Genomic DNA, 20,711 nt, shown 5'->3' on the forward strand with positions numbered 1-20,711 from the left:
GGCACTGTTTGCATTTTAGCAGAAGAAAAGGCAGATGATATGGGTGCAGATATTGGGGGTTTTGGTTCACCAGGGCTGGGGAAGATGACCTATACTCTGGTTACTTCTGATTTCTCTGTAATTACAGGGTGAGGCCATTAGTTAGAGGAAGGGGGAGGGTGGGGGCAAAAGACTTGTCCAAGAATGTCCACAGCAACTGTATTCACAGCAGCCGAAAACTGGAACCAATCCAATGTCCGTCAGCGGGAGAACGGACAACAAACCAAGGTGTATCCACATGACAGAAAACACCCAGCAATGATAAAGAACTTGCTACTCACAAGCCGATGACTCTCACGGGCTGAAGGAAAGAAGCCAGACACAAAGGAGCACAGACTATGCAGCTCTTCTGACATGAAGGTCTAGAGCAGGCAAAACTGATTTATGGCAAGAGAAGCTACAATAGCGATCGTCCCTGGGGTTGGGGGTGGGGCAGTGATAAGAGGGAGCCTCTTAGGGTAGGGGAAATGTTCCAGATCTTGATCTGGGTCACTGTCACACGGATGGAGACTTTTTTTTTTTAATTCACTGACTATACGCTTTACTATGTTTCTGTACTTTACTATATTTATGTTATACCTCAGTTTAAGCGAAAAAAAAAGGTGTAAGAAAAGTGATGGGGGACCGTCACAACGATTCTCCCGGTGAAGTGTTCTTAGCCTCAGTTCACAGATAAGGAAACCAAGACTGAAGGCTAGAAACTAGGTTCACCACCAAACCTGCTGCCCAAAAGCCCATGCTCTCTCAGGGAGCTTTACACTTAAGAGTTGAATGTGTTGGGGCGCCTGGGTGGCTCAGTCGGTTGAGCGTCCGACTTCGGCTCAGGTCACGATCTCACGGTCCGTGAGTTCGAGCCCCGCGTCGGGCTCCGTGCTGACAGCTCAGAGCCCGGAGCCTGTTTCAGATTCTGTGTCTCCCTCGCTCTGCCCCTTTCCCGCTCATGCTCTGTCTCTCTCTGTCTCAAAAATAAATAAACGTTAAAAAAAAAAAAAAAAAAAAAAGAGTTGAATGTGTTCTGGGCGCCTGCATGGCTCAGTCAGTTAAGCATCCAACTCCTGATTTTGGCTCAGGTCATGATCCCAGGGTTGTGGGATCAAGCCCCATGTCAGGCTCTGCACTAAACTCAGAGCCTGTTTGGGATTCTCTCTCTCTCCTCTCTGTCTGCCCCTGTCCCCTGCTCACATTCTCTCTCTCAAGACAAAAACAAAAACAAAACATAAAAGCAGAGCCACCCCCTTGGAAGCCCACCTCAGCCCCTATAGGGAACCCTTAGGGTCCCAAGGGGCAGAGTTGGAAAACCATTGCCTCACACCAGATTGCCTCCCCGCAGCACCCAGGAACCAGCCACCAGGCGGGGAGCTGAGGTCACCTGTTACCCACAGCCGCCCATCTCCCTCTCCTCCCAGCCCCAGCACAGCGGAGGCCCTCTGCGCCCTTACTTGGGGGTGCCAGGTGGACCACGTATCCATCGCCAACGTAGATGGCCCAGTGTCTGTAGAAAGGGCGGAAAATCTCAATCAGGTCTCCAACTTTGGGCTCTGGCTGCAAAATCAAGAACAGGGCTGTTAGAGGTGGCACAAGTGAGACCTTGGAACCAGGTAGCAGAGGCAGGGGTCCCTTGCCAGAGGCTGTCAAATTGGGAGGGTGTCTCTTAGGTACTCCGCAACCTGGCCTTGGGCCTGACCAAGAATTGGTATGTCTCTGGAAGTAATGTCCTCCCGGCTGCTCATCCCAATGACGAGTGGCTCTGTGTGTGTGTGTGTGTGTGTGTGTGAATGTTAGTATATGAATAAAGGAAACTTCTTTCTCTTGTACACTATACTCACACCAACACTTCTAACACCAGATATGTGGTTTTTCCACACCAAGCCATTCGATCCTCGGTGGAAACGGACTGGATGTCGTACAATTTATCCCGATTCTGACACTCACTGCCCAGAGTTAACACCGACCCCACGGGTTCAGGGCTCAGTCCCCCAAGGCTGCCCCCCCGCCAACTCCACTTCAGCTGCCAGTCACAAATCCTGGGCGTCACCTGCGCTTCTGACCAACCAGCTATAAATCAGGGGTTCCCATATCCCCCCCCCCTCAGGTTCTATAATTGGCTAGAATGGCTCACAGAACTCAGGAACCATTCACTTACTAGATCACCGGTTTGTTATAAAGCATGCAACTCAGAACAGCCAGATGGCAGAGACGCGCCGCACCCGGAAGGCATGTGGGACGCACACAGCTGTCCGGGGTGCCACTCTCCCAGCACCTCCCTGTGTTCACCAACCCAGAAGCTCTCCGAACCCCTTAGGTTAGGGTCCTCACGGAGGCTGCGTTAGTTACACAGGCATGATTGATTCATTCATGGGTCCTTAGCGATGATCTCGCCCTCCAGCCTCTCTCCCCTCCCAGGAGGTCGGAGGTGGGGCTGAAATTTCCAGCCCTCTAATCAGGTCAGTTCCTCCAGCTCTGAACTCTCATCACCTCATGAGCAGAAATTCCAGTGCGGGTGGAAGGGGCTTGTTAAGAATAATGAAAGATTCTCCTCTCTCTCCTGTCAGTCAGGAAATTACAAGGGTTTTAGAAGCCTCGTGCCAGGAATTGGGGACAAAAACCCAAAATTATACTTCTTACTGCCTCACAAGAAGTGCGCGCAGGGGTGAGTGGGTGCGTGTGTGCCAGGGAAATGCCACTGGGAGCCCTACCCTGCTGGGGCGCGTGGGGCAGAGCCGGAGAAAACTTCAGAGAGGTTCGAGATCACTTGCCTTAGCATTATTGAGGGACCAGCAACAGACCCTATGCTAAGTGCTGGGGGTGGGAGCATTCGATTTGGACCAGAATCAGGGGTGACAAGCTTCTCTGATCCAAGCCAATCTTAAATCTCTTTAATGAGCAAGGAAAATCCCTTTAGTCTTCAGCAAGTGAAGGATCTGGGGGGGGGGGGGTGGGGGAGCCTCTGGCCTGCTTGCCCTTGGTGGGCAGACCCACGGGGGCTCGCCCACATTCCACCGCCAAGCTCCACGGACCTGACAGAGATTTCATCAAGGATGCGATGGGGAGGACTCACCCCTGCATGGCCTCCCTTGGGATAAAAACGAAGGTTAGTGGGACTAGCCAATCACAACTCCACAAGGCCTACGAAGCAAGGTCAATGGCAAGTTCATTTCTATTTATACAAACATTAAAACTGCAAATAACTATTACATATGACAGGAGAAAAATCTTTTCACAGAAACGTTATGGATAAATCATGTTCTCTTCTGCAGTGATTGTAAATAGTCTGCCAAAAAGAAGGCTCCCCGACCTTACTGGGAACCTACTTCAGAACAATGGACAATGGTTGCAATTTATGAATCCCACTTGTTTTCCAGAATAAAAGAAAAAAATGTATTGTGTATTGTTTGGTGAGAATTAGGGGGTCTTCAGAAATCCCCCAAAGGGAGTTTAGCTGGGGGTCCCCATGAATAAGCAAGGACATGAAGACAAGGCAGGGATCCAGCCCTCAGGAAGCCCACCGACTACAACAGGAGACAGTTTGACCATCAGTAATAAGATGTCAGGCAATGAGCAGTTGGTGGGTGTGCAGACCCGAGGAGCTCACTGTGTTCCAGATAAATACCAGTGAAAGGAGGTCTACACATAGAAGGATGCCTGAAAAAAAAATTTTTTTATTGCAATGACAAAAATATCTACAAAGAAATTCAAACCTTATAACCGTAAACATCAAAAGGTAACAGGGCGGCAAAAGCCTGGTGCTCAGTAAAGGAAGCCATACCCGAAAAGCAGTGCAATGTATTAGCCCATGTATGTCTCGTTCCAGAAAAGCCGTCACTATAGGAGAGAAAAACGATCCGTGATTGCCAGGGGCTAGGAGTGGGGAGAGGAGTGGACAACAAAGGGGCAGGAGGGAGGAACAAACTTTCCGTAATGTTCTGTATCTGATGGTGGTGACAGCTATGCAGTCATGTGTGTTGGTGAAAACTCATAGAAATGAATGCTAAAGGGGCGCCTGGCCGGCTCAGTTGTGGAGGGAGCGGCTCTTGATTCAGGGTTGTGAGTTCAAGCCCCACGTTGGGTGTGGAGATTGCTAAAACAAATAAACTTTTTTTAAAATTAGAACTATTAGGGGTGCCTGGGTGGCTCAGTCAGTTAAGCGGCCGACGTCAGCTCAGGTCATGATCTCGCAGTCTGTGAGTTTGAGCCCCGGGTCGGGCTGTGTGCTGAGAGCTCAGAGCCTGGAGCCTGCTTCAGATTCTGTGTCTCCCTCTCTCTCTGCCCCTTCCCTGCTTGCTCTCTGTCTCTGTTTCTCTCTCTCTCTCTCTCTCTCTCTCTCTCTCTCTCAAAAATAATAAACATTAAAAACATGTATTAAAAAAACTAAAATTATTAAAGAAAAGAAAGGGGATGCCTGAGTGGCTCAGTCGTTAAGAATCTGACTTTGTGACACAAGAACAGACACTCAGATCAATGGAACAGAATAGAGAACCCAGAAATGGACCCACAAATGTATGGCCAACTAATCTTTGACAAAGCAGGAAAGAATGGAATAAAGACAGTCTCTTCAGCAAGTGGTGCTGGGAAAACTGGACAGCGACATGCAGAAGAATGAACCTGGACCACTTTCTTACACCAGACGCAAAAATAAACTCAAAATGGTTGAAAGACCTCAATGTAAGATGGGAAGCCATCCAAATCCTTGAGGAGAAAGCAGGCAAAAACCTCTTTGACCTTGGCCACAGCAACTTCTAACTCAATACGTCTCCGGAGGCAAGGGAAATAAAAGCAAAAATGAACTACTGGGAACCTCATCAAAATAAAAAGCTTCTGTACAGCGAAGGAAACACTCAGCAAAACTAAAAGCAACTGACAGAATGGGAGAAGATACTTGCAAATGACATATCAGATACAGGGTTAGTATCCAAAATCTACAAAGAACTTCTCAAACACACCCAAAAAACAAATAATCCAGTGAAGAAACGGGCAACAGACATGAATAGACACTTTGCCAAAGAAGACATCCAGATGGCCAACCAACACATGAACAAATGCTCCACGTCGCTCATCATCAGGGAAATACAAATCAAAACCACAATGAAATACCACCTCACACCTGTCAGAATGGCTCACATTAACAACTCAGGCAACAACAGATGTTGGTGAGGATGTGGAGGAAGAGGCTCTCTTTTGCATTGTTGGTGCGAATAAAAGCTGGTGCAGCCACTCTGGAAAACAGTATGGTTTTCTAAAAATAGAACTACCCTACGACCCAGCAATTGCACTACAAGGGATACAGGTGTGCTGTTTCGAAGGGACACATGCACCCCAATGTTTATAGCAGCACGATCAACAATAGCCAAAGTATGGAAAGAGCCCAAATGTCCATCGATGGATGAATGGATAAAGAAGATGTGGGATATAGATACAATGGAGTATTACTCGGCAGTCAAAAAGAATGAAATCTTGCCATTTGCAACTATGTGGATGGAACTGGAGGGTATTATGCTAAGCGAAATTAGTCAAAGAAAGACAGATATCATATGACTTCACTCATACGAGGAATTTAAGATACAAAACAGATGAGCATAAGGGAAGGGAAGCAAAAAGAATATAAAAACAGGGAGGAGGACAAAACAGAAGAGACTCAGAAATATGGAGAACAAACCGAGGGTTATTGGAGGGGTGGTGGGAGGGGGGATGGACTAAATGGGTCAGGGGCATTAAGGAATCTACTCCTGAAATCATTGTTGCACTATATGCTAACTAATTTGGATGTAAATTTTAAAAAATAAAAAATAAAATTAAACAAAATAAATTGCAAATACTTTCTAAATCAAAAAAAAAAAAAAAAGAATCTGACTTTGGCTCAGGTCATGATCTCACAGTTCGTGAGTTTGAGTCTTACATCAAGCCCTGCTTTGGGTGAACACAAGCCCCACTTCAGGTAAAACATGAGCTCTGGGTAAGCCCCACTTCTCTCTCTCTCTCTCTCTCTCTGTCTCTCTCTCTCTCTGTCTTTATGCCCCTTAGGGGATTCTTTCTCTCTCTCTGCCCCTCGTTCACTTGTGCCCTCTCTCTAAATAAATGAATAAATAAGAATTTTAAAAGAGAGGAATGCTAAAAAGGATCAATTAGACCTCAATTTTTTAAAACAGATTTTATTTTTTTTAATGTTTATTTATTTATTTTTGAGAGAGAAAGCACGAGCAGAGGAGAGGGGAAGAAGGCAGCAAGAGAGGAAGAGAGAGAATCCCAAGTAGGCTCCAAGCTGTCAGCACAGAGCCTGATGCAGGGCTCAAACCCACAAATCATGAGATCACGACTTGAGCCAAAATCAAGAGCCAGCAGCTTAACCAACTGAGCCACCCAGGCGTCCCTAAACACAAAATTTTTTAAATAAATAAAAAAATTAATGTTAATGGATATCTAAAGTTTGAAGGAAAAAAGTTTTGATTTTTTAAAATCTGCAATCACGGGGCACCTGGGTAGCTCAGTCGGTTAAGCATCCGGCTTCGGCTCAGGTCATGATCTCACAGTTTGTGAGTTCAAGACTCGCGTCGGGCTCCAGGCTGACAGCTCGGAGCCTGGAGCCTGCTTCGGATTCTGTGTCTCCCTCTCTCTCTGCCCCTCCCCCACTTGCATTCTGTCTCTCTAAATAAATAAATAAATAAATAAATAAGCATTAAAATACACAAGCAAATTGCCTGCCCCTTATAGGAGCAGATGGTACCTATTTCCAAATAGGCACAAGGCCAATACATAAAAGCACCCAAGGACACTTCTTTTTAAAAATGAAGTGAAAGGTGGCGGACTCACCTGTGGAGCCCTGTGCACCAGTTTCTAACTAGTGCAAAGACTCGGTGTTCACATGGCAACAAGGATGATCTTTTAGATACAGAGCTAAGTGGAAAAAGGAGAATAGCTCTGCAACCCAACACCGCTTATATAAAGATACCCACACGCAAACCAATGATACGCATCTTAGAAGAACCATACCCGCAAAGATCGTCTTAAAAAACCAACAAGAAGGGCGCCTGGGTGGCTCAGTCGGTTAAGCGTCTGACTCTTGGTTTCAGCTCAGGTCATGATCCCCACGGTTCATGGGTTCAAGCCCCACATAGGGCTCTGCACTGACAGCACGGAGCCTGCTTGGGATTTTCTCTCTCCTTCTCTCTTACTCTGCCCCTCCCCTGCTCGTTCTCTCTCTCTCTCTCTCTCTCTGCTCCTCCCCTGCTCGTTCTCTCTCTCTCTCAAAACAAACAAATAAATAAATAAATATTTTTTTAATAAAATAAAAAATAAAAAACCAACAAAAACAAGAACAGAATCATGTGGACTAACGAACACACATTAAATACATCAGGATGCTAGCCGTTGGAAAGGGATGAGGATATAAGGGAACCCAAAGAAACCAAAACAAAAAAACCCACAAGAGAAGGGCGGGGGGGAGGAGGGGGGGGGTCTTACAGGGACCAGCCAGGACAGGATGCCATGAACTAAGAATATGAATGACTTCACCCTCTGTCATAGAATCTAACTAGAGAAACAATAACTTCATGAAACACACAAACCAACTGAGCTGAATCCAAGTTAAGAACTCAAGGAATCATGTTATAAAATCAGATGTATGAGCACGACAATCCCAGTGCCAAATTTGTGCCTGTGCTTATTTTTGTATGCAAGCTAAGAATGGTTTTTATGTTTTTTTAAGTGGTTGGGGGAAAAGTCAAAAGAAGAATGATGTTCTGTGACACATGAAATTGCATGAAATTCAAACTTCAGGGTCCATAAAATTTCATTGGCACACAGCCACACCCACTCATTTACATATTGTCTGGGGTTGCTTTCTCTCTACGGTAGATGAGTTGAGGGGTTGCAACGGAGACCCTATGATCTGCAAACCGGAAAATCGTCACTATCTGAGCTTTACAGAAAAAGTTCGCCAACTCCTGTTATAAAAGGATGGGGAGTGGGGTAGCTGGGTGGCTCAGTCAGTTGAGTGCCCAACTCTTGGTTTCTGCTCAGGTCATGATCCCGTGGCTTTGTGGGCTCCAGCCCCACATCGGGCTCTGTGCTAGCGGTGTGGAGCCCGCTTGGGATTCTCTCTCTCCCTCTCCCTCTCTCTCTGCCCCTCCCCCACTGGTGCTGTCTCTGTCTCTCTCAAAACAAATAAACTTTTAAAAAAAGGATCGGTAGTGATGTCTCCCTCACTCAGCTTGATCCACATTCTGGGGGACCTGTTTGTCAGCTGGTTCTTCCTCCAGGAGCAAGTGGCCAACAGGGAGCATCAGGAAGAGAGCTACCTCGGGGTGCCTGGGTGGTTCAGTCGGTTGAGCATCCGACTTCGGTTCAGGTCACGATCTCGCGGTTTTTGAGTTCAAGCCCCGCGGCGGGCTCTGTGCTAACAGCTCGGAGCCTGGAGCCTGCTTCGGATTCTGTGTCTCCCTCTCGCTCTCTGCCCCTCCCCCACTCACGATCTCTCTTTCTTTCTCCCTCTCTCTCTTTCTCTCTCTCAAAAAATAACCATTTAAATTTTTTTTTTCTTTTGAAAAGCAAGAGAGCTACCTCTCCAGGGCTGGACTCCTGGGATTCCCCAGCACGCACGGTAACCAGGGTTCTACTGCACAACGCAGGCGGAAACAATGGCAAAGCTGAGACTCTGTGCCCATGGGATTTCAGAACAAAAAGTCTTTATCCTTCCCACAAAAACAGAGTTACAAAGAGCTGCATAACAGCCATTTTCCTTAGCAAGCAAACCGAGGAACAATTTCTGGCCTCCGAAATTATCGGAAAAACAACCTACATAATCATCAACAAGAACCAATTAGATAAATTATCCCGCATCCACCTGGCCATGTGCACATACAGCCATTGGAGACAACGAGGTAGATTTATATGAGCTGACGTGGAACTAATTGTAAAAGTATGTTGAAGACATGATTATCCCATTTTTTCCCTACAATACATTTTTGTATATTTATAAGCAAAATGCACTGTATATACTATGCATGATCTGGGAAAAACAGACCAAATTGTTGTGTATTATTTACAGTGGGGGTTGGGCTTCAGAGACTTTCAACATTTTTTAAATGTTCTTTATTTATTTTGAGAGAGATGGGGGGCGGGGAGGGAGAATATGAGTGGGGGAGGGGCAAAGAGAGGGAGAGAGAGAGAATCCCAAGCAGCCTCCATGCCATCAGTGCAGAGCTCGACGCAAGACTCAATCTCACAAACCCGGAGATCATGACCTGAGCTGAAATCGAGAGTCAGATGCTTAACCAACTGAGTCACCCAGGTGCCCCTGAGTTACTTGTATAATAAAAACTTTTTAAGATTTTTAGATGGGGGGGGAAAAAATCCCTCATGTTGATGAGCTTGCAGTTTTTAATTGGAAAAGGTGGCTATTATCTGTCACCAAAATCCCTTGAAATCATCTCCCATCTGGAACCTGTAAATATGACCATGTTAATGATGTTTAAAAATCAATAATGCAAAAAAATAATAATAAAAAAAATAAAAATAAAAATAAAAATCAGTAACGCTTCAATATAAGATATAAAAACATAAATTTTAAACTAATATTGAGGGATATGTATCATCTTAGAATCAAGACCCACTAGGGATAAAACCCAAAGAAAAAGGCACAAAGGAAAAGATAAAAAGGTTTTTAAACGTTTTAAAAACGTTAAAGGTCTTATTATTAAAAGTTTCTAGGGGCGCCTGGGTGGCTCAGTCGGTTGACCATCCACCTTCAGCTCAGGTCATGATCTCATGGTCTGTGAGTTCAAGCCCCGCGTTGGGCTCTGTGCTGACAGCTCGGAGCCTGGAGCCTGCTTGGGATTCTGTGTCTCCCTCTCTCTCTGACCCTCCCCGGCTCACACTCTGTGTGTGTGTGTGTGTGTGTGTGTGTGTGTGTGTGTGTGTGTGTGTGTCTCAAAAATAAATAAACATTAAAAAAAAATTTGTTTAAGTTTCTATCACTGCCTGCTATGTTCAGACTCCCTTTTAAGGGAAAATGATTGCCCACAACCCGAGACTGCAGGGACCATGGGCCAAACCAAGGGTGAGAGGAGAGAATCCCAACTCTGGTCAAATAGAAGATGCTTTGACAAATCAAGAATGGCTAGTGAGTCACGTGCATGAGGACGTACTAACTCCAGCAGCCGAGGTGCCTGCAACGACCTTGATCCTGAACTGCCTCCCAGCTCCCTGGGAGACCCAGCCTTATTATAGTTCAAGTTCTTAGATTTTCACGAGAATCCTCTTACCTCTCCACCTGTGTCCTTAAATTAAAAACTTCTTTACCTAAGCTGGCGTGAGGGGGGTGCTTGTTACTTCTAGCCAAAAGAGCGAGACCAGCACATTCTATGCATTGAAACAATACCACAAATGACCATGATCAGCTGGAAGAAAATGACAGAAAAACAGATAAATATCTTTAATATACAAAGAGTTTTGGGGCGCCTGGGTGGCTCAGTCGGTTGAGTGGCCGACTTCGGCTCAGGTCACGATCTCACGGAGGGAGACACAGAATCTGAAGCAGGCTCCAGGCTCTGAGCTGTCAGCACAGAGTCCGATGCAGGGCTTAAACTCACAAACCATGATATCATGACCTGAGCCAAAGTCAGATGTTCAACCGACTGACCCACCCAGGTGCCCCTAAAATACTAATATTAAATATAAGAAAAGATACAAGTAAACACATACCCTCATTCGCTGCTGATGGGAATAAAAATTAGTGCACCTTTTCTGAAGGGTAATTTGGCAATTTGTATCACTAACCTTAAAAATATTCATACTCTTTGACCCAGTTTCTATTTAGAGACCAGATCTTAAGCAAATCATCTGAAATATCCACAAAAGATGTCCATTCCAAAGTTACATCTAATGACAAAACATTGGATATGTAAAAATCCTACATAAAGAGATTCTTAATTCTTGCCATATTTATATACGAGGATACTACATATTATGTTGTAAAGCTTTATTTTAAAAGAATACTTAATGCGCCTGGGTGGCTTAGTCAGTTAAGAATCTGACTTTGGCTCAGGTCATGATCTCACAGTTCGTGAGTTCGAACCCCACGTCAGGCTCTGTGCTGACAGCTCAGAGCCTGGAGCCTGCTTGGGATTCTGTGTCTCCCTCTCTCTCTGCCCCTTCCCTGCTCATGCTCTGTTTGTCTCTCTCAAAAATAAGTAAACATTAAAAAATTTTTTAAAAAGAATACTTAATGACAAGAAATGCCCTTTCATATTAGTTAATGAAAAGCCTTATACAAAATAGTATATACTTTTAAACTTTGTTTAAAAAAGGAAACAATGAAGAAAATCTGGAGATATGCCAAAATGTGAACAGTGTTTATTACTAGGCAGTGAAATTGGGGGTATTAATTTTCTTTTTAATTCTCTTCTAGTTTTCCAAAATGTTCAAATACACATATATTCATTTTAGGATCAGGAAAAAAAAAAAAAAAAGTCTTGACAAACATCAGTGTGTTCAACTTTGGGTAATGCATACAATTACTATTATGTAACAAAATAAATGCACGTGGAAATAGACAAGAAAGATAAATACCAACATCTCAGAGATTCCCTCTGGGTGCAGGGGCGATGTGTGGTTACTGGGATTATTCTCCTCCTTCTGTTTTTCAGTATTTTCTAGCTTTCCCACAAATCGCATTTTTAAGTTCATAGCATGCTTCCCAACATTTTACGATGCAAAATTTTCAAAGAGACAATCTGAATTTTCAAACATTCAAAATTGACAGAATTTTTTAGTGAACATCTGTGTACCCACCACCTAGGTTCTATGATTCTGGTAGTGTATTTGCTTTATCATAACTATGTGCACCTACTCATTCCACCTGTAGAGTATCTTTAAACTCTTCCTTTAAACTTAAACGGAGGTCGAAGTGTCTGGGTGGCTCAGTTGGTTGAGCGTCCGACTTCGGTTCAGGTCATGATCTCATGGCTCATGAGTTCGAGCCCCCCATCAGGCTCTGTGCTGTCAGCTCGGAGCCTGGAACCTGCTTCGGATTCTGTCTCCCTCTCTCTCTGCCCTTCCCTCGCTCAATCTCTCTCTCTCAAAACTAATAAATAAACATTTAAAAATTTTTTTAAAAAACTTAAATGGAGGTATGTGGGTGGCTCAATTGACTGAGTGTCCGACATCAGCTCAAGCCATGATCTCAACGGTTCGTGAGTTCGAGCCCCGCGTGGGGCCGTCTGCTGTCGGCACCCAGCCTGCCTCGGATCTTCTGTCCTCCCTCGCTCTCTGCCCCCACCTCTCAAAAATAAATAAATATCAAAAAAGTTTTTTTAACTTAAATGATCAGTGTTCTGAGAGAAGCAGAGGTGAAGCACCGAGGGAGTCCCGGACGAGGCAAACAGCAACATCGCCGTGTGTGATGTGCTCTAACTGTGCTCTAGAACTCGCTGGGTTCCTGACTCTGAGCCTGCAGCCTTTATCCCCAGCTGTGGTTCTGAGGCTCGAGCGAGCACGCAAATTGCAGGAGAGGGGGCTGCTGGCATGCATGTGGAATCACCTTGCATTTTGAACAGATCCCCTCTCCCACCCTAGGGCAATGGCGTCAGTGGCCAAGGACCTCCCTCGAGAATCCCTTCACCTTGGGGATGCCCACCTGTGCCTGGGAGGATCAAGGAACTCATTTATTTGCTCCTTTCACTCAACAGATGCTCAGAGTGCTAGGTGCCAGGCGCCAACCTAGGCACCTGCGCTGTGTCTGTGAACAAAGCAAAGATTCCTGGCGTCACGAGCTTTTGTTCGTGGGGGAGAGACAGCATTTTTTTTTAAACCTTAGTAAATAAGTAAATCACCTAGAATATTAGAAGAAATACCAAATAAAAACAAAAAGAAAGAAAAGGTAAAGCAGGGTTCAAGGGGCTGGAGGGGGACGGGAAGGGGTCAGGGAAGGCGGACAGCAGGCCCTGCAGATATCTGGGACATCGAGGCAGAGGTCACAGCCTGAGCAAAAGTCCCAAGGAGGAGCGTGTTTGAGGAACAGCCCAGGAGGCCAGTGTGGCTGGAGAGAAGGAGGCGAAGGAGGAGAGGGTTTCGAACGAAGGACGGAGAAAGGTGTAGACGGCTCAGAGAAGACGGGGCGGTGGGGAAAAGAAGCCACAGGTTTCTGAATTTCTCTGACGGTTGAACCAACGGGATTTGCTGACGGAGTGAGGTGGGGTGTGAAGGAAAGTGGAGTCAAAGATAACCGGGGCTTGGGGGCGCCCGGGGGGCTCCGTCGGTTGAGCGTCCGACCCTCGATCTCGACGCAGGTCACGATCTCACGGTTCACGAGATCAAGCCCCGGGTCGGGCTCTGCGCTGATAGCATGGAGCCTGCTTGGGATTCTCTCTCTCCCTCTCTCTCTCTCTCTCTCTCTCTCTGCCCCTCCTCCACTTGCACTCTCTTTCTCTCTCTCAAAATAAATAAACATTAAGAAAAAAAAGAAAAAGGTAACCAGGGTTTCTGGCCAGAGCAAGGGGGAGGCAGAATGAATAGGCTTTTGGACGGGCCAGCCGCTCGGGGCAGGGGGTGGAACCACTCCCAGGTAGCCACACGGAGAGGCCAGGGAGGCAGCTGAACCCACGGGTCTGGAGGTCAAGGGAGTGCTCTAGGGAGAGGGTCACTGGTGACCTTTATGAACACAGCTCCTATCAGAGGTGGAGGCCGAAGCCTGGCTGAATGGGTGTCGGCGAGGAGGGGGAGGGGAGCTGCAGAAGAAACTAGAAAAGGCAGCACCTGAGATTTGTGTTGAGGTCCTGAAAGGTGGGAGGGGCAGAATTCAAACCCGAAGCCTACGCTCAACCCTCACACCCTCCTCAAGCCACAGAAGGTGGCGGGGGAGGAAGTCGCCTTCAAGGAGGCAATGGACACAGGTACGCAGGGGTGCGGGGCGGACTGGAGCAGAAGCACAGCTGTGAGGGCATCACAGGGGCATTTTTTTAAAGCTTCCAGGTGGCCCTACTGTGCAGCCCAGAGTGAGAACCAGAGGGGAAAGAGCGGTGACACTGAAGGTCAGGCTGAGATGGGCGCAAACCTCATTTGGCAGGTGGGGGGACCGAGGCGAAGGGAGATGAGGTCATTTACCCAGGGTCGGCCTGAAAGGGGCAAAGGGAGAACTAGGAGCCCCCCCTCTTCCACCACCGCAGGGAGAAAGGAAACGGCCCAGCCCTCCCATAGACAACTCCATCGACGATCGTGGCCCCTGCGTAATAATCCACCTTCACCCCCCCAGCTCTGCTCCAGGGTGAGGCCCTCAGCTGAGGGCACCAGACAGGACCAGAGACCACAGTGACCGCCCCTCCAGAAGAATTTTCAACCCAACAGGTGAAACAAAACAAAAAGAATGCTTCTCTTCAATTCAAGGCCGCTACGGAAGGGCTCCATTCCACACACATCCGGCCCCATGTAGCCCTTTTGCTCTCTTAAGTTTATTCATTTATTTTTGAGTGAGATAGAGACAGTGCAAGCTGGGGAGGGGCAGAGAGAGAGAGGGAGAGAGAGAATCCCAAGCGGGCTCCACACGGTCAGCAAGGAGCCCGACGCGGGGCTCGAACTCACGAAACCGTGAGATCACGACCTGAGCCGAAGCCAGGAGTCAGATGCTTTAACCGACGGGGCCACCCAGGTGCCCCTGCCATTTTGGGTTTTTTTAATGAAATATTTCTGGTGTACAAAAACTACGGAAAGTAGGCTCCTGAGCGTCGTGACTCCTGAGCGTGTTTAAATCAAGACGGATTTCACTTTCAGAAAAAGCACACTGACTATACGGCCTCGGGGCTCCAGAGCCAGACAGCCTCGGTTCAGATTTGAGCTCCACTACTTACTAACTGGATAGCCTTGGACAAGTTACCCAACTTCTCCTAGCCTCAGTTTCCCCAGCTGTAAGTCGGGCGTAATTGTAGCCCTTGATTCATGGGGCTGTCCCGAGGATCAAATATGTCAATACCTACAGAACACTCAGCAAGTACCGCCTGGCACATAGGAAGGAAGACCTTCTGTAAACAGCAGGGTTTACAGCCACTGTGCCTGGGTGTGTTTTTATTATTTTTTTGACTTGGAAAGTTCCCAGCTCCAGGACCAGCTGGAGAGGCTGTGGAGGTTGCGAAACGCAGCCCGAGAACAGGCTGTCCTTGTTCCCAAAACCACGTGCTGCGTGCAGCGAATGTGGAAATCCCAGCCTCAGCCCCTGCATTTCTGATGCTCTGGGAGAAATGCCTAGAAGTTAGTGATAACAAGAATGACTGAAGTCCAGCATGGGTGCTGGGAAGGGACTTCCCAGCAAGGAGTTGGGAGTTTGATACCAAGGCTTCAGGAAGAGAAGAAACCTTCGAGGGCCTGGGCGTCAACCCCGTCCGTCCAAGGCTGCGTTTTCAGAAGCAGAAACCACCACCCAAGACTCAGCCCCTCCCTGCTCTGCTGCTCTGTGAGTTTCAGGAATCACTCAACCTCTCTGAGCTTCTCTGGTACAATGGGGCCATACGGGCCCATCCAGCAGAGTTTGTGCGAGGAATACATGAGATCATGGGGCAAAAGCTGTAAAACCACGTGTACCCGTGAGAGGGTTGAGATCCCGCGCGCCCCCAGCCTCAGGCCCAGAGAGAAGGTGGAGGACGGGTTGGGCTGACACATCACCTCCTCCCTTGCCAGTGGCTCCAAGGGACACCAGGTCCCGCCCCCGCAGCCCAAAGGTGTCTGAGAAAAAGGAAGCAAAACTTATCTGCCTTCCCCGGCTCTCGATCTCCTGGCTCGAGGCCCACACTGTGACGGAGCCCAGCCTCCCTCCGTGTGAATCAGGACTGCCTCCTAACTCATCTGGAAACCACCACCACCCCCGCCGGGCACCACTCGGCACACAAGTTACCTGGAATTCTTACCAGCAGCCCGATTTTACAGATCGGGAAATGGCTCAGAGATGGGAAGTAACCTGCCCAGGGTCTCAGAGCTCCCCAAGAAACACTGCCAGGACTTTCTGAATCCAAGGGCCAAATTCTCCCCAGTATACCAAGTCAGTATACCAAGTAGTTCACACGAAGGTACCGACTTCCGATAACACCCCCCCCCCCCCCCGGCGAGGTGGGCCTCTACCTCCATGTTCTCTAGGCCTGCAGTACCCTTGGCTATTCACTGGCACAGCCCTATTCACCCCTCCAGATGGGCTCAGCACATCCACCTCCGTGCCTGCCCTGCGACCCCACCAAACAGTGTAGGTGCTGCTTCCGCAGGCCGCAGCCCTGTTTATCCGGGGACTAGAATTCCACGAGAAGGAGGGATGGGATGGGGTTCCGATGCCCAGCACACCTGCTAGAGCCAACAGCCGGCCTGGTGCCTACGATGGTCTCAGCAGAGGGTCATGACCTCGACGAATGTGCTCCTTAAGCCCCTCCCAGTCGCGGCCCCTCCAGAGTGCGGATGAATCCGTGCAGGGCCTGGCGCAGAGACCTGCCAGAACGTCAGGCAAACTTAGAGGGTCTTAAAAGTTGTCGAGAAGGGAGTCTAGAATCGAGATCAGAGTTAAGCCCATCAAGTTCCTCCTACTGAGAGCAGGGACTGGACTCAGGTCCCATCAACCCTGACCTTGAAATCGAATATTCCTGGGCTGCCTCCAATGGGGGGGTGGGCGGGGGGAGCCACAATTCTTGCCTCCTGAATAGTCTACCTTGCAGGAATTGAGAGAGGATGTTCACTTGAACCGAGGATGTTTACTACCAAGACCGGCTTAGACCAGACCAAACCAGTCTGCACCCCAAGAAGGACCCCAGGGCTGAACTTCCCCCGACTTTTCCTCTCATGAGAATACTAAAAATCACGCCCAGGGGGTGGAGATTTAATATGCTAATTAGACCTACTACACACAACAGAAGCATGACCTTTAAGTGCCTAGGTGCTAATAAATCCCTCCCGCACACACCCTTCCCCCCCCCGCAAGTTTCTTTTTTTTCTTTTCTTTAAGTTTATTTTGAGAGACAGCAGGGAAGGGGAGAGAGAGAGAGGAAGAAAGAGAGAATCCCAAGCAGGCTTCGCACTGTCATCGTGGAGCCCGACGTGGGGCTGGAACTCACGAACTGTGAGATCATGACCTGAGCTGAAGTCAAGAGCCAGACATTCAACTGAATGAGCCAGCCACCCAGGCGCCCCCTCCCCGCCACCTAAGTTTCTTTGAAAAACTCACCCTGACCTCTCCTCGCCCAGCCAGCCTGCAGATTCTCTCCTTCGTGCTGCCTCCCTTGTGTCGGAGCATAAGCCCCAATAAAGCCTTTCCTGGAACTCTCTTTCAGCCTCTTACCAATTTCTATTGTTTCAAGAGTCCAAGGCCCCAGTTTGGTAGCCAGATTATGGAGCCCCTGTTTCACTTTGGATTTTCACTTCTCCAGCAGCCAGCCAGAGATTTAAGGGATTTAAGGGCAGCATGGCTGGAGAAAAGCTCCTGGCCCACTCATTCTTCGCAGATTCGGAACACGGACGGGTTAGCGCTGGCACTGACCAGGAGGCATCACGGGCTGGACTAAAGAGAGAGAAACATTGGCCGGGACGGCAGACAGGCGGCTCTCCGCGCCTCCAGGTCCGGGCACCCGCTTTAACAACAAATGACATTTGTCAAGCCCTGAGAGTCAGAGAGCGGCACACTCAAAGAGCAGGGAGGTAGGGGCTGTATTCCTTGTGGTGAGAGACACAAAGGCAAGAAAAATGTAATTTCAGTTACATTTCCTTACAGCTTGCAGCCCACACTGACAGACCCCCGAAACACGCCGAGTGTGACCTTCCTCAAGGAACTCAACGGCTGCCTTAGTGCCTTAATGTTTATGTTTGATTAAAGACTAAAAGTAGGGGTGCCTGGGTGGCTCAGTCGGTTAAGCGTCTGACTTCGGCTCAGGTCACGGGTTCGAGCCCCGTGTTGGGCTCTGCACCGGCAGCCCAGAGCCTGGAGCCTGCTTCTGATTCTGTGTCTCCTTCTCTCTGTCTGCCCCTCCCCTGCTTGCTCTCTGTCTCTCTTTCAAAAATAAATAAACATTAGGGGCGCCTGGGTGGCTCAGTCGGTTCAGCGTCCGACTTCGGCTCAGGTCACAGGTTCGAGCCCCGCGTCGGGCTCTGGGCTGACGGCTCGGAGCCTGGAGCCTGCTTCCGATTCTGGGTCTCCCTCTCTCTCTGCCCCTCCCCCGTTCATGCTCTGTCTCTCTCTGTCTCAAAAATAAATAAACATTAAAAAAAAAATTAAAAAAATAAACATTAAACAAAATTTTAATAAAAAATAAAATTAAAAATTTTGCCTTCTACATGGAAATTCAACCAGAAAACACCCAGTTATATAGTCTGCAGACACACAAACTCAACCATTGTTCTAGCAGTAAGTTCCAAATAGCTCAGAGCCGTACTGAGCTCACTTTCGACACAGTTTGTGTGCCAACTGTCCAGGTCCTACATTTTCCTGTGTTTAAACAGAAGACAAAAGAGACGGCTCCCTCAGCGCCAGAAGAAACTAAAAGAGAAATGGATCGTTTTCATCGAGAACTAGACTTATTCTAAAGCAGTGGATTAAATAAATGTCAGCACTCACTACCATTCAACCGTGTTCTCTGATTTTTCCAGAAGGAAAACTTGGGAGAATTTTGCCAAATAAGATAAAAACATATGCTGAATTTTCTGGTGACGACGTTGTAGTAAAAATGTTTCACATATGGAGATATTTAAAAGCAAGCCGATTGACTTTTTTTTTAAGAGGCAGTATCGCGATTTCTGAATTTATTCTGAAATGTGCTTTTTATGAATCTCTGACACACTTGTCCTAATGTGTAAGACTTTTCCTATTTGTATATCTGTGGTTTCATGTGAGAGAAGCCTTTGACATTAAAATTAATAAAAAGTGCTCTTCAGTCAGCTGCGAGCAAAAATAAGACAAATCTAGCTCAACGGACTACTGAACATAAATATGCAGAGAAGATCAATTTTGACAGAGTCATGGACAACTTTCCAGAAGTAAAAGTTCCAAAACAGAAACTGTAATATTGCTATCATCCATGACTGTGACCAACCTACATGTAAGAGTAAGCTTTCTTTCAAAAATACACAAATGCAATTAAAAACCCTTCTTTTTAAAGATTTTATTTTTAAGCAATCTCTACATCCAACATGAGGCTTGAACCCACAACCTCAAGATCAAGAGTCGCACGCTCCACCAACTGAACCAGGCACGTGCCCCGCAGTTAAAAACTCTTAATCCATTACTTTTCCCCCATTTTTCTCCATAACATTTTTCCTTATTTTTCATGCTTTTCCTCTTTCACTGGCATGATTTCATATGCAAAGCTCAATAAAAGAAAATTTTCACCGTTTCTTTTCTGAATATTATTACTAATAGTATTACTAATATTAGTAATATTTCCTGTTATTAGTAATCATTTCCTGATTATTATTGAAAATAGTGTTGTCAGATAAAGGAGAGGGATATCTAAAATGGCCACTCCAAGGGGCACCTGGGTGGCTTAGTTGGTTAAGTGTCTGACTCCTTGGGAATGCAAGCTGGTGCAGCCACTCTGGAAAACAGTATGGCGGTTCCTCAAAAAACAATAAATAGAACTACCCTATGACCCAGCAATTGCATGACTAGGCATTTATCCAAGGGATACAGGTGTGCTGTTTCAAAGGGACACATGTACCCCCATGTTTATAGCAGCACGATCAACAATAGCCAAAGTATGGAAAGAGCCCAAATGTCCACCGATGGATGAATGGATAAAGAAGATGTGGGATATAGATACAATGGAGTATTACTCGGCAATCAAAGAGAATGAAATCTTGCCATTTGCAACTACGTGGATGGAACTGGAGGGTATTATGCTAAGTGAAATTAGTCAGAGAAAGACAAAAATCATATGACTTGACTCCTATGAGGACTTTAAGAGACAAAACAGATGAGCATAAGGGAAGGGACGCAAAAAGAATACAAAAACAGGGAGGGGAACAAAACATAAGAGACTCTTAAATATGGAGAACAAACTGAGGGTCGCTGGAGGGGTTGTGGGAGGGGGGATGGGCTAAATGGGTCAGGGGCATTAAGGAATCTACTCCTGAAATCATTGTTGCACTACATGCTGATTTGGATGTAAATTTAAAAAAATAAAAAAGTGTCTGACTCTTGATCTCAAGCTCAGGACTTGATCTCAGAGTAGTGAGTTCAAGCCCCACGCTGGGTGTGGAGCCTACTTTAAAAAAGAAAATAGTGTTTCTCTGAAAAAATAAATGAATTAATAAAATGATCACTCCGGGCATCAAATATGCCAGGTACATACTGATGTTGGTCACTGTGGCATCTTTTTGTGGATTGAGATAATAATAATAATAGTGAATTCCAGTTGAGCACTTAATACGTGCGTGAAACACTACTCTGAGCACAGCCTTGTATTAAGTCATATAATCTTCACTTTAGGGGACAGAGTAAATTCGAAACAGGAAGTGCTCAGAACAGCACTTGGCACACATATGTCACAGCCAAGGGCCGGGTGGGAACACGATCCCAGGTGGGTCTACTTCAAAAGCTGGTGAATGGAAGCATTTGGTAAGCCCCTTTATGATTTCTGAACCGTATCAGATTAGAAAAAGGAAAAGTGAAAGCCTGGAAATTGGGCAGGGCTGGTCACGGGGTGTGTCAGCTGAGACCAGAGGTCAGA

General features: G+C 47.0%; 1 protein-coding gene and 1 non-coding gene across 4 annotated transcripts in view; one reads left to right on the forward strand and one right to left on the reverse strand.

Annotated features, from left to right (window-relative positions):
- The window catches only part of LOC102962180 (phospholipase A and acyltransferase 3), a 34,544-nt gene that overhangs the window by 12,790 nt on the left and 1,043 nt on the right, over positions 1 to 20,711 (reverse strand). For all 3 annotated transcript variants that reach the window (XM_042958482.1, XM_042958484.1, XM_042958483.1), the window contains exon 3: positions 1,479 to 1,581. In XM_042958482.1, the coding sequence (XP_042814416.1) occupies positions 1,479 to 1,581 (103 nt within the window). The remainder of the gene's footprint in view (positions 1 to 1,478; positions 1,582 to 20,711) is intronic.
- On the forward strand, positions 17,879 to 17,948 carry TRNAR-UCG. Its single transcript has one exon. It is a non-coding gene; the product is annotated as a tRNA-Arg (tRNA).

The sequence above is a fragment of the Panthera tigris genome, chromosome D1 (genome assembly GCF_018350195.1).
Source record: "Panthera tigris isolate Pti1 chromosome D1, P.tigris_Pti1_mat1.1, whole genome shotgun sequence".
In the NCBI taxonomy this organism is placed as follows: domain Eukaryota; kingdom Metazoa; phylum Chordata; class Mammalia; order Carnivora; family Felidae; genus Panthera; species Panthera tigris.